Raw genomic sequence first — 13597 nt, 5'->3', positions numbered from 1 at the left:
AGACCCCCAATAAATGTGGTCATAACCCACCACTGCCTCAGTTCCTTGTTCCACGTAGGGATGCGGCCTGGTGGGGAATGCCACCCCAGGCGGGTTGTTGGCCATTCTTGTCTCAGGATCAGTAGCCACGTGAGATTCTTTAACTCCCTTTGTGCTTTATTTTGGCGTTGTGAAAATAGAAGCTATGTTAATATTTTGGTGAAGCCAAAGTTAAATTCCTCTATTCTGTGTTTTTACTTTGTGTGCTGTCATGGCGATGCTCACTGTGATTCCAGCTGACAACTAATGAGCAATGAATCCGAGGGAAGTCTGGTATCGATAGCTTCCAGTGATAGATTGTATAAAACAACCTGTCCTTTGAAATCTCTTGGGATCCGACAATCACTTGTAGAGTATTTGGCTGATAGTCCTGTAGCTGTATAACCTAAGATTGATCAGTAAATCAAAGCGTAAAGAAACGCTTCTGGCTTAAAAATTTAGAAAGATGGATTTGGACATTTAATCATTCCATTGCAGAAAAGAGGTGCCCAGGAGCTGCATGCCATTTGGGAATTCCTTTTGTCTCCTGTCACTTCTCTCTACCATCCTTATAAATATCACCAAGTGCAACCTTACTTTACAACAACTAGTTTCTTCCATGCCAAGTCTGACAAGTGGGTTTTGCATCATATTTGTTTTATCTTTCAACATGTTTCTTTCCTCTGGTTACTACTTTGTTACTACTTTGTTAATGGTGATTTGTAATCCCATGCAAATCAGCTGGCTGTTTTATATTGACAGTGCGAGAAGCAAAAAACCTAATTCCCATGGATCCAAATGGACTTTCAGATCCTTATGTTAAACTGAAACTTATCCCTGATCCCAAGAATGAAAGTAAACAAAAAACAAAAACCATTCGTTCTACTCTGAATCCACACTGGAATGAGTCATTCACGTTGTAAGTTTAACCCCTTTTAATACAATACCTTTTAAGTATTGAATCATTTATTTGAGTTTTGCATTGAAAATGCTTCTTCTCTGCTTCTTTTTAGTAAATTAAAACCTACAGACAAAGATCGACGGTTATCCGTAGAGGTCTGGGACTGGGATCGAACAACCAGAAATGATTTTATGGGATCTCTTTCATTCGGGGTGTCAGAGCTTATGAAAATGCCAGCCAGCGGATGGTAAGAGTTTCTGGAGAGACTTTTGAAATAGTATTTTTCTTCAGTATAATTACATTTTTTGTGGCTTTTCACTGTATCTCATGCTATGAGATCACTGCAAATGCATCCAAAACCGGGAAACATAGGCTATGTATAACAAAGAAGGATAATTAAAGGAATTCTTTTCTTTTGTCATGTTCATGAAGCTTCTGCTGGAGCCAGGAGTTGCTGCAAACTCAATTCTGTGTACACGGTCTTGTGATATGTATTTTATTTTTATCACAAATATGATATATTCATTATGAAGCATATCAGTTATATATAGCTCCACAAGTTCAAAGTACATGGGAACTGATTTTATAAAATGCCATCTTCTTACCTACCAAACCATGCATAGAACTTATCAAACCTTCTCAAAAATTACGTCTCATTGAAGAGAATTGTTTAGGGCCTTAAAAGCACTGGAGAAAAGGTTCTTCAAGGTTGATTTCTCCACTACATTACAGGATGATTGGAATGAAATCCTTGTACATTACAGTGCCTTGACAGATAGTTTGTGATTAAAGATATAAGCTAGGTGAAATATACTCTGTTTCTCTGTTTGCTTTAGAACTTGGCAAGCAGTTCTTTACATACAAGTGACATTGGTACAAACAACTAAATCAGATTTTAAATCTAACAGGAATAAATAAAAATGTAACAATATTTTCTTTTCTCAAATGTTTTACAGGTACAAGTTGCTGAATCAAGAAGAAGGTGAATATTATAATGTTCCAATTCCAGATGCTGATGAAGATGGAAATGCAGAGCTTCGACAGAAGTTTGAGGTGAGGATTAAGCATAAATATGCAACTGTATTTTGCATACAGTTTTCACCTTATTACCAAAAAAAAAAAAAAAAACCCGTTCAAAGTTATATAGCGTTATTAGTTCTGTTGCTTATGTCAGCAGTATGTACCTTTGGGTTTCTTGAAGATTGGGCCAAGGAGATAATTCAACACTAGCATCATTTATCTGACCGTTCTGCTTCTCTGTTACAACACTTACAAATTGGTATTGTAAAATATTTCATGTCAGGAATGTGTAATGATTTCAGTGTGTCTTTTAATGCTTACTCCAAAATCTGCAAAAGCGATTATTGCCAGTATCCTTAATAATTTGAAAAACAAAGGTCTCAGAAACAGCAGCATTTTATTACCTAAAATGTTTCACACTGAACATTTTTTTAAAGAGAAAACAGTTACAACTGCTGACTAACTGGAGCCTTAAAGTCTCTGTAGAAGGCTGTCACCTGAAGTTCTGATCTCTCTCATGTGGGTATGGAAGTTTCGGGAGGAGTGGTATTGCTGGTTATGTACAGAAAAGAACCACTGAAGAAAAACAGTATTTTCGGCAGAGTCCTCCTGCCCTCTGCAGTGCACGTTGGAGTGGTTGGTAGTCACAGGCATGGTCTCACCGTGCCTTGCAAAGGAGTCGTTTCTTAATGAACAGACTTAGCCAGCCTCTTCTGACAACTGCAGTGATATTACGGCAAAATACTTGCTGTCCATTAAACCCAGCAACAAGAATGGTTTGGGCATGGAGGTGTTTTGGCAATGGTTGTACTGGATTCAGCTGATCTGAGTACTCTTTCCAGTTGCATATGCAATAATGAATTCAAATATTCCAATAAATACCGATTTCTTTTTTCTAGTTGAACATTTACAACTTTAGTCTAGCAGTTTATCCAAAAAGTAATTAATGTACCTGTTGTGCTTAACAAACGGTTAAGGCTGTTTCTTTCAACCTGAAATGGCAATTTTTTATGTTCACCATCAGGCAGAATTCTACATTGTTATTATAAAAGATGGGTTAACCCAAGAAAGTGAGGAAAAACGGCATATGTTCAACTTTCAAGAAAGAAAAAGAAAAGGTGCTTCAATTTCTTCTGAACACATTTGGATCAGCTACCATACTTTTGTCTGCAGCATGAACTATGATTTTTGTTTTACATTTGAGAAGTACTTTAATCTCCATTTCATTTTCCTTTCTTTACAATTGTGATCTGACCAGTGTGATTTTATTTCACTGCACTAGGTCATTTTCTATTCAAGATCATATTTACCTTTTATCCTCCCTAGAAAGAATAACTTCAAAAGTAATTCTTTTCACCCCTTACATGTCTCTGTGCAATATACGGAGTCTGGAATCGGATGGACGTGTATTTTAGTGGTAGAGCTATGGAAATTACCTATTTTTTTTCTCAGGACAGAGACAGCACAAATACAAGTCACTAAAAATGTCTGTTTTAAAATGTCAGTAATTACATGTGGTATGTTTGCATACTGAATTTATAATCTCTTAGGTTTTTGTCGGTTTTTTTTTATAGAGCCTACTGTAAATGCAGAATGAATAGTCAAGGTTTATCTATGTCCTGCGATTAAGTGGTGTAGAAATCCTGGGAGGCTGCATTGTGTAAAGCTCCTGGACTGGGTCTGAGAAACTGCAGCTTCACATAGGGTCAGCTCTGTCTCAGAAATAATTAGTCTGTCTCAAAGTCTAGTTAGTTCAGCTTCCACACTGTGCACTCAAGGCTCTCCCTGTTCTGAAGGTAGCAAGGTTGAAACCATTTTAGTGGTCCAAACTGCTCAGGGAAAGGGAATAGGTTTTCAGTGAAAACAGTGTCTCTGCGATATTGGTACTGATTTGCATAACGAACGTTATGAAACCTAGTGCTGCTATATGTGAATATTTGTAGCCAGACAAAATGTGTGATTATAACTGGACCAAGGCTAGTATAACAAAGTATTACACAGTAAAAGAATTTTGGTTCAACCGCTTGAAGTCTACCATTGTGAGAAGGAACAGAGGAAAGCAGCACCTTCTAAGTAATGTTCTTAGTTGGTTTCAAGGGGAAATTACTGTCATGACATATAAAAAGTAACAGCACAGATGTCTGAATGGTGGTATTTAACTTATTAGCTATTCTGATACGGTACATAAGTAGTGCTGGCTCTGATCATCTTTTGCATTATGTTTCTTATCATTTAGATCTTGGCTTACAAAGTCATTTTATTTTAGGTACCCTATGCTAAGGAACAAGTAGAGAGCACTGAGAAGTGTTATTTGTGAGTCAACAGCATCTTCTAAATAAATATTTCCACTGTTCTGAAATCAGCTTTGAACCCTTACAGGAAGTCTCTTGACGGCCATGTTACCAGGTGGGAGTGTTGGCAGGAAGGTTAAAAATATGGATAGACCAAGAGAGGTCATACCGAGCTATCTTCATGTTTATCAGTTTATAGAAAAGAGTAATTTCAGAGTGCTTGCTAATCCAACTCTCAGTTTGTGGTTCTTGGTTCTGCTTTTCAGTGTGTGACAGTGTGATTGATAGCCAAGCAACATTCGTTTAATTTTGAGAACAAAATTACAACTATTTCTACAGTAGTATTGGATTAATAATACAAAATATTTAAAATGAATAATGGTAGTCTTCAGAATAAAGAGTGCTAACGAACCTAAGAAATAAAGAAGAACAAGAATAGAGAAACTTCAGGATGAGAATTTCATTAGCTTATGTTAAGGAAGATAAAATATTTTCAGGTTCTTTTCAAAATTATTATTATTATTTTAAGTCTTAATCTTAAAACTGACTTTGCCCTTAAGACTGAGTTTTAGCAATATGCTTAGTAGAACCTCCACGAGCTCTTAGGAGCTACATCCCATTTAAATCAATGACAATTTTTTTAATGTCTGTCCGTGTTTTTAGTTCCACAAAGATCGTTAAGATGTGGCCTTGGGCTCAGATTGATTTCAGCTGTTTACACTATCCTATCACAGCCTTCTGGCTCCATTTTAACAACCCAGACTTCTTATTGAAGTCACCCAAATCTCACCGGTATGCTGCTTTACTTACCGGACCTCCTGACACAGAAGTCATTTATCAATGCAAGTCTACCATAAAACAGCTATGCAGGATTGATAATAATACTCCAAAAAAAATCAAAAAAAAAAATCAAAATGTTCTATTCACGTGCATTTGTAATTTGAACAGTAAAATGTATTTTGTTATTGGAAAAAGTCTGTGTGTGACCCATTCTGCCAGATCTAAAGCAGCTGAAAAACGAGCACCCAACCTGTGCCCAGTAGTTTGGGATTCTGCCCAGCAAATGGGCCAGGTTTGGGAAGGAGGAGGTGAGGACGATGAGGGTTTCGTTAATGGAGTCATGCAGTGACCTCACTAAGTATTTTTAGTTACTGCTATGAGGATTTTCTTTTTATATACTGTCTATGTATTCCTAGATGAGGTTGTGCAGTATATGGAAGTTGAGGTATGCTCTGCATAGGTGCACTATTTTCTATACATCCAGTTTTATTAAATCTACATATTTCTGGATCTCACCTATCTCTAAAAGTTATGAATCAACTATGTGTTCACTCAGCAGTATGATCAAATCTGTCTTCAGTGATTTACAGATGATACATCATTATTAATATTTCGAGATAAAAATACACTCCTGTAGGAAGTGGAGGCAGGATAAAATCTGTCACTGTTTTTCATTTGGTTTTAACCTTCGCTTGTGAGTTTTCTCCCCGGAATGGTATTATTGGTGGCCATCTCAAAACGAAACTGGATTCTCAACAGGCATATTCAGAATAATTGTGGCTGCTCCGTAATTGTTCGGCTGAGGTTTCCAAGGCAACTCGCACCAGTCCCAGGTGGCTGCGTGAACCCGAACTGCCAGGGCTTTGCTCTCCAGTAGCACTATTTGTCGTATCCTTATTTTCCTCGTACAGCATTTTGCTCATCCTAGAATAAAAAAAAGCAGGATATTGAAATAACGCAGCCTTACTGTAGTTTTAATACCTCATTACAATTTGAGCAGTAAAATATTTTTGCCATTTCTGACATTGCTCCTTTTTTTATTTGAGGAAAATAAATGTGTAAATTCTGAACTTCTCCTGTAGGAAGTTATTTCTGATTTCTAAAGCCCTGTTTCCTGTAATTGCTGCCTAATAAAGCACTTCTTGATACTTAAATATCACCTTAGAAGAAGAATAGAATCATCCTGGCTTAATAATAGGCTGGTTAATTATTCTGTCTGTCCCCTTCTTTACACATCGCCATCACGGAAAATGTTATTAAAAATAAAACAGCTGCTGTGGTTCATAGCAATGTTCACTTTTTAATTAAAGAGAACAGAGTAGCTATAATCCTTACGTGTGGATATATTTACCAAGTATATGGTACATTAAGTGATGTGAGCCACCCGAGTTTGGTAATTAAAGTGACCCAAGCAATTCGTTAGAAGGGAGGAGGTTGCTGCTCACAGAGCCTTCACTTCATTTTAAGGCATCCGTAGGGAGGATGCATAGCGGTTCTCCTCCTGCCTACCGTTAAGATGCTGGACATTTTATTTTGTTCTATCTGTTCCCATTAGTGTGCCTGTGAGAGTGTTTTCAGCAAAGCACGGCATTCCCTTGATTCTCAAGAGTATCGACCCTGCTGCAGCGTCCACGCGGAGCCGCTCCCGTGGACCCTGGGAGGCACTTCCCTGGGGACATCCCTGTCCTCTCCCAGTCCCACATTGGGACAGCCTGCAGTGGGTGGCTGCTCCACTGAGGCTCCCCCCCAGTGCCTGTCACCTCTCACGTGTGGTCTTTGGGTGTGCTTGGTGCACAGTGCTGGAAATGAGGAGCTGTTCACTGCTGTCGCCTCCTGTGCTTCTGAACTGTGGGTAAGCATGGGACTTGGCTTTTTGTGGCTGCTGGTTTTGTACCAGTCCATTTCATTCAGTGAATGACAACGAAATCACCCCATAGTAATCAGACAAAGCTATCCCAATAAGTACTTTTTCTGCAAAGTAATTTCTGGTCAGTGTGAGGAAAAGCAGGAACCATTTTCATCCACCGGTCGATGCCGTGGGCCAGGCCCGTAAAACCGTCCGTGGCAGAAAGGTCAGGCAGAGTACCCAGGGAAAGGGCTCGTGCTGGCTTTACGCTTTGATCCAGGTAGCAGAGGCAGCACCCAAGAGCAGCTCCTTTTATTCTTGGCCAGTTCCTGATGGGCTTTTTGCTGCCAGCTCAGTGGGGTGAGCTGGCCTGGCTGTGCAGTTCCCCACTTGTGGGGCTGGGCACCCCGTGCTGTCCCGGCTCTTCTCAGGGCTCATCACAAGTTGCTTTTTAGCTGCTTTGTGCTGCCAGAATCAATGAGGAATGCTGTATACAGGCTACAACTGTACTTTTCTTTTGCAGACTAAGCAGATCGAGACATAAGGAGAGAGGAAAGAGTTCAGATGAGGGTAGATATTGTATCTGAAAACTGGAAGCCTACAGTCAGTGACATTTTGGTGACATCTCAGTGCTTCTAAACATACCCATTATTACCATGCTAAAGAAAATGTCTTTTTAAATGTCTCACCATTTTAATTACGAGAACAGGGACAGTGTGGTGCTTGGCCATCAGGCTTGGTTATAAATACCTAGCCCCTCTCCAGTGACGCAGGAGCTGAGATATTTCTGCCTCTGATGTGCCACTAACCTCCCGCAGTACGCAGGGCAGAGCTCTGTTTGACCAAACTTGTGTGTTAATCCTCAAGCAAGTGTAAATGCAGGCTTGAATTCCTGATTAAGTAGCCGACCCTGATCGGCGTGTGGATGTGCTGCACCCAGAGCGAGCGCTCATTTACGGAGTCAGGCCTCTCTCCGTGCAGCACAGCTTGGGTTAAACACTATTTGGAAATGTCTGCAGGTTTCAAGGCACATTCAAAGCTCTCTGATGAGTTTCAGTGTTGTTACAGTCAGTGCTAAAGAAACTCATTTATTTATCATTCCGTTTCTGAACATGGGTAAATCATTTCGGTTTGTTTCGCTGCAATGCTGCCTGTCTTAGATCTCTACCACTCCCTTTCGTTTCATTTTTTTCAAGCAGCTTCTGGCTATGTTATTAGAAAGGAGAGGGCCAGTACTTTCTGCATTAATCTGGCATTTTTTCTGACGTTCACAACAGTTTTAGGTCAAAAGGACATTTTCTTTGTTTCCTTTCATCAGCAGCCGGGACATGCTGGAGCTATGTGGGCTGCGGATGAGTGCTGCAGCCGTGTGGCCAGCGCCTCGGCAGGAGGCTCCGGGGACTGCTTCAGCAGCTTCCTCAGAACCCAAGGAGCTTCCTAATTAAATTTGATATTTTCATTCAAAAAAAAAAAAAAAAAGGCGGCCATAGGGGAGCTTCAGATTTTGCTAATTTGTGAGTTAAATTCTTCTGTCGTCTGGTTTCTGTGTACAGTTTTGTAAGGGCTGTGAAGAAGACGTTTCTTCTAAGCCTTTGAAGGATGCTTGTGCTTTTGCCCCAGAGCTGTTATGCTGCAGTCACTTTACTCTTTGTTTTTCTGAAATAAATAAAAGATATGATCTCTGCCATATCCATATCTAACTTGTATGTGTTCCCATTTTGAGGCAATAATAGTAACTTCAGGCAGTTCAGCAAAGGTGACAAGGAAAAGAGAAATAACGTTGCTGATGCTTCAAACTGTAAAAGAAAAGATTAAATTTACTTTCTAGGAAACAGGCACTAAGTATACTGAAATCATGACCAGCCAAAATATCACTGGCACATCAATCCACACTCTTTATGTATATAAAAAGAGAAGCTGCTTTTTTTGGCTGTGGCACTCGTTCCTATTTTTAAATTGTGCATATTTAATCATTAGAGAATAGTTTGCTGCTGCAGTATAGAAATGCTGTTAGATGACTCCATCTGTTCCATACTATCATTTGGCATGGGGAATTCCCATATGCAGTTACTGGAGGTTTCCCATCCACTCACCATATTTGAAAGTAGAGAATTTGAACATTCTTAACCAGAGGACGTTCATCTTCAGTCCTGGTTCCTATGAGGTGGTGAGTTCTCTGTGAGTTTTTTCTTGCTATGTGTTGTTATTAAGATGAAGAATGTAGAAAATTACATTGGTAACAGGGATTTCTTTATCCCATATATAAAGACAGTTTAAATGCATATCTCAAAACAAGGCAAAAACTCAAAAAATACTTTTGTGCTGGCCCCTGTCTGCAGTGTGTGTTTGTTGATAGGAGCCCGAACTTCACACATCTGTACATTCAGCTTTACGCATTTCAGTGGTTTAAGGGTGTTAGAAATGTCTCACACATGAAGCATATGGATGCACAAGATTGCAGTTAACATCGAATAGCAGCTGACACAAAGACCTGCACTTCATTGTGCTCTGCTGCACTGTGCTCCTTATTGCTAGGGTGATTAATGCCATGGTTTCTTTTTCGTGAGGTTTCTGCGCACAGCAGGTGCGCCCATCTCTGTATTCTCGCTGCCGTGTCCTTATTCGTTGACTTGCGCTACTGATGTCGCTTGGCTTCTCAAGCCCTTTACTAATGCAGCAGTTTTTCTCCTTGCCTGCCTTTCCCAGGACTGTCATGTCAATGCCTGCTTCTTCAAGGTAGTTTTCTCCTCGGTGTTCTGCACCTTTCTCTTCACAAACCCTTCTCTATGAGTGTCTGAAGCTTATTAAATCCAATTTCATTCTCACAGTGTTTTAAGGATGCACTCCTTTTAATCTCCAATTTAAGCCTTTCTTAAGAAAAATAGTAATTTTAAAAAATAAAGTATGCATCTTCCATAATTTGCCACAAAGTTCTCCCCAGATGAGAAATTGACTTACAAAAATGGGTCAGCAGACCTCGGCAGTTGCAGTGTGCCTTTCATTTTGAAGGACTTGGTTAAATGAATGGCACCTTCTCATGGAAAATGGTGCATCTTTAATTTGAAATACACTTGTGAAACTTTAAATAACTTCCACAGATCACATAATTCACACATTCACTGGATATTTAAGTAGATAAATTTACATGGTAAATAGCATGCATGTATCATGATACAATGTGCTACATACTATATGTAAGCTGGGATATACTGTATTGTAAGTGATAATACCCATATGCACAGATGCTCTGATACCTGAAATACTAGTCCACCTGCTACTTCCCATTTTACTTCCTTCACTAACTGCCATCTCACTGAAATACTGCCAAAAGCGACTCATATCAGCATTAACAATATACACGTCTGCACTTTTCATTTGCATGTAGTGTCTCTCCATCAGGTTTTCTTGCTTTATTAGGGCAAAAATTACTGACAAAAATCATACTTCCAGTCTCATACATGGGTTTAGTTACAATTTAAATTAAAATGTGAAACTCCTGTACTGTAAACTGTTCTAAGAACCTACAGTTGTTGAAGCCATCTTCTGATAATACTTTTACAGTTTAAGTTGATCGAGAGCAGTTTAAATTTTATAGCCCAGAGTTTAGAAGACTTAATTTAAAAATCTTTTTTTTAACGTTGTTTGTATTACTAAAGTATGATTTTAACAAATATTTTAATACTGAACCAGAAAAAAAAAAAAGAGAGATTATTTATCATTGCCAAATATTTCCTAATGCAGTAATCATCATATTTGTCATACAATCAGTAACTTATGTTCTCTTAACCTTCATCCTTTCTCTGGTATCTTTATCTCAGAAAAGCTTTTCAGAAGGTGAGTTACCCTTCCTCAGTCCTTTCCACCTCCTCTTATTTGAAAATAAAATCACATGTTGGTTTCATTGATGAAACTTGTTTAATGCAGGGAAGCTTCAAGCTTCTCTGTTGAAATATATTTTTAAACAATTTTGTTTGAACAATTTATAGGTAGCATTTAAATAAATAACTTTCAATACTTTTATGCAGTATATAGTAGTGTATTTAGCTGTAATAATTGAGGGTAGAACCCATCAACATGAAAACATGATAGAAAAAGTAGTAGACGGAAAAATCTCAGCAGCGGGGTATTGCAAAGCCCATTTAAGCTGCACTGGCAGAGCCAAAGCTACCCTGAGAAAATGCAGCTGGGATAAATACAGTAATGTCTAATGCTGTGGTGTCACTCCAGTGTAAAACCCAGGCCCTGAAGTGTACTTATCTAAACTGAGAAAAGTTCTTGGTCCACTTTTGGTTTCATCATAGGAGGGCACCTAAAAAAAAGAGCTGAACAGTTTCACACACTGCTGCTTCATAGGCAAAATTCTCGCTCAGTCCTTGTGAATTAGAAACATGAATCCCAGCAAAGAAAGTTGGCAGTCTTGTGATACAAGACTCAGGAATTCCATTTCTTCATGAAAAAAAAAAAATGCTTTCTTGTTTGTTGTCTGTCTTTCCTCTCTGAATTGTTCCAAATCCCCATTCAGCTTGCTGCTGCTGCCAGTGACTTAGCATTAGCAGCCTAAGCTCAGAAGCATCCCGGCATGCTGCATTCTGCAAGCTAATCACCGCTGACATTAGCATATCTTTGGTAATAATTCTGTCAATAATCAGTTTATGTGGGACTGCTGTGGAGGTTATGTTCCCAGGTTTACAAGACTGGAATTGAAAGGAAACAGCAGGAGCAGATGAAGAAGGAAGGCTGTGTTCCTGAGGATAATATAACACTTCTGAGCTAGAAATAAATAAAATGTACAAAAATGATTTTAAAAGATCATAGAAAATTTGAGAATGCTGTGAGCAAGGCCAAACAGCTTAGTTATTTATAAATTGTTTATCGGATACTGGTAAGGATCATGCATTTATGCTGCTTTTGTTCGCCCAGCAAAGTATATATTTAGATTAATTTATTTTCACAACATCATGCAGAAACCACCTTGATTTTGTGTGTGTGTGTTTGTGTGTGTTAACTAATCACATAGTGCGACCTGGTTACAGGATCCCCAGGTTTTAAAATCACTGCTTGTCTGCAGCTTTTCGTCCCTGAGGATTTTGTGCAGAGATTTGCACTCAGATCAGGTAGAACTGAAGTCTTTGAAGATTGCTTTAGAATGGAACTTTAGTTTTTGTCCATATTGAAATAAGTTTTATGCTTAAAGCAAATTCTACACCCTATTTTTTTATTATTGAAAATTAGCAGTAATTTGCATAATTTTAAAATGAAGGAGCATATATAAGAGTCTTTTTTTTTTTTTTTTATACTTAGGGATTCGTTATTCCAGTATTGACTGGAAAGCCAGCAATATAATTATATTCGCTGTTTGTGTTTTTATTGCCACTATCACAGGATATTTCAGAGAGAATTCTTGAATATTATTCCTAGGCAGCCTCTTTAATTACATTCCATCTAGTTAGATGCTGTTCTGTTGCAGCGGATGGTGTGCTTGGCAATAAAAGCAGAAAACAAAGTAGACTCAGGTGGCCACAGGGTTATTAAACAGATTAAACACGTTGACAGTGCCAAGTGGGTAGCTGGAAACTCTTCCTTCTCTAGATTCGGCTGCTCACAGCCAGAAGTCCCTTGCACAGGGCGATATCCCCTGAAACTGGTATTCTGAGGATAAATGCATACTATTCTTAGGATAAATGCATCCTTTTCCATAGTCTTTTGACTCTGTTGTCTGCATTTTCTAGGGGATGTGGTTACCTTTATCTTGTCCCTGACAAATCTGATTAGAAGTCACTTACTCGAGTACTTTATACAGTTTTAACTTCTACACAGCACCACTGAAAAAGTAAAAGAAAATAATTTAAGTAAGGCATGTGGTTATAAACCCCCCGAAGCAGCAGCACTGCCAAGATGCTGCATGGTATTTAATAGTAAGCTGTTGTATTGTCCTTTAGGATTCACTTATAGCTTATATATTGAGTAAACTTCCCTTGACCATAATGTTGAGCTCGGGAAAATAATTTCTGCTCTGAGTTAGGAACCACAAGGGGTCAGTAAAGAACACAGAATAGCAGCCAGAGCAAAAAGCTGGCTGTAGCAAAACTCCTGAAGGACATGGAAAGATGCAAATTGTTGCATCTATATGTATTTGTAAAGATCCAAACCTGTTACATTAAATGGCTATTTGATAAAATTCACTGTAAGTTTTTCATACAGCCCTTTGTACAAGTCTCTTTATCTGGCACCGATGATCATTTTCCCCCAGTCAAAATATTTAGGAGCTCGCAGCTGTAGGCGTGAGTTCTGCCTCTGCCCTCCTTGGTACTGCTCAGGTCACCTCTGCCTGCGGGTGATATCCGTGATTCCCAGCCCTCTGCCTGCCTCTGCCATGATTTATGTGCTGGGGGACACGCACAGGGCTGGCAACCTCTGAGTCACGGAGTAAAACCATCTCAGCGCAGGCCTGTGAACCTGCAGGGCGTTAGAAGAGGCACTGCTTACCACGAGCAGTGCCTATCGAGAATTAGGCAAAATAACTTGATTTTAGTGATCATGCAGCATCCTTTGTGGGACACGGTGTTTTCTCTTCTGTTATTTGTAACCTAGGTCATTCATCTATGCTGATATCATCATTCCGGAGCGTTGCAGCATGTGGGTGGGCTTCAGCAGTGGGCTTCCTGTGCTCTTGGTTAGACTTTCAGCAAAAAGGCATTTTGAAGCCTTTTCACATATGGCACCAAAAAAACTTCAGGCAAA

At 39.2% G+C, this 13597-nt stretch overlaps 1 protein-coding gene across 3 annotated transcripts in view; it reads left to right on the top strand.

Annotated features, from left to right (window-relative positions):
- PRKCA (protein kinase C alpha) overlaps positions 1-13597 on the top strand; it is a 154793-nt gene that overhangs the window by 105301 nt on the left and 35895 nt on the right. For all 3 annotated transcript variants that reach the window (XM_035558680.2, XM_035558679.2, XM_035558681.2), the window contains 3 exons: positions 781-937; positions 1032-1166; positions 1876-1972. In XM_035558680.2, the coding sequence (XP_035414573.1) occupies positions 781-937; positions 1032-1166; positions 1876-1972 (389 nt within the window). The remainder of the gene's footprint in view (positions 1-780; positions 938-1031; positions 1167-1875; positions 1973-13597) is intronic.

This window comes from Cygnus atratus, chromosome 18 (genome assembly GCF_013377495.2).
Source record: "Cygnus atratus isolate AKBS03 ecotype Queensland, Australia chromosome 18, CAtr_DNAZoo_HiC_assembly, whole genome shotgun sequence".
Classification (NCBI taxonomy): Eukaryota; Metazoa; Chordata; class Aves; order Anseriformes; family Anatidae; genus Cygnus; species Cygnus atratus.
Note: the sequence above shows the minus strand (reverse complement) of the source record. Positions and strands in the feature narration are given on the sequence as shown.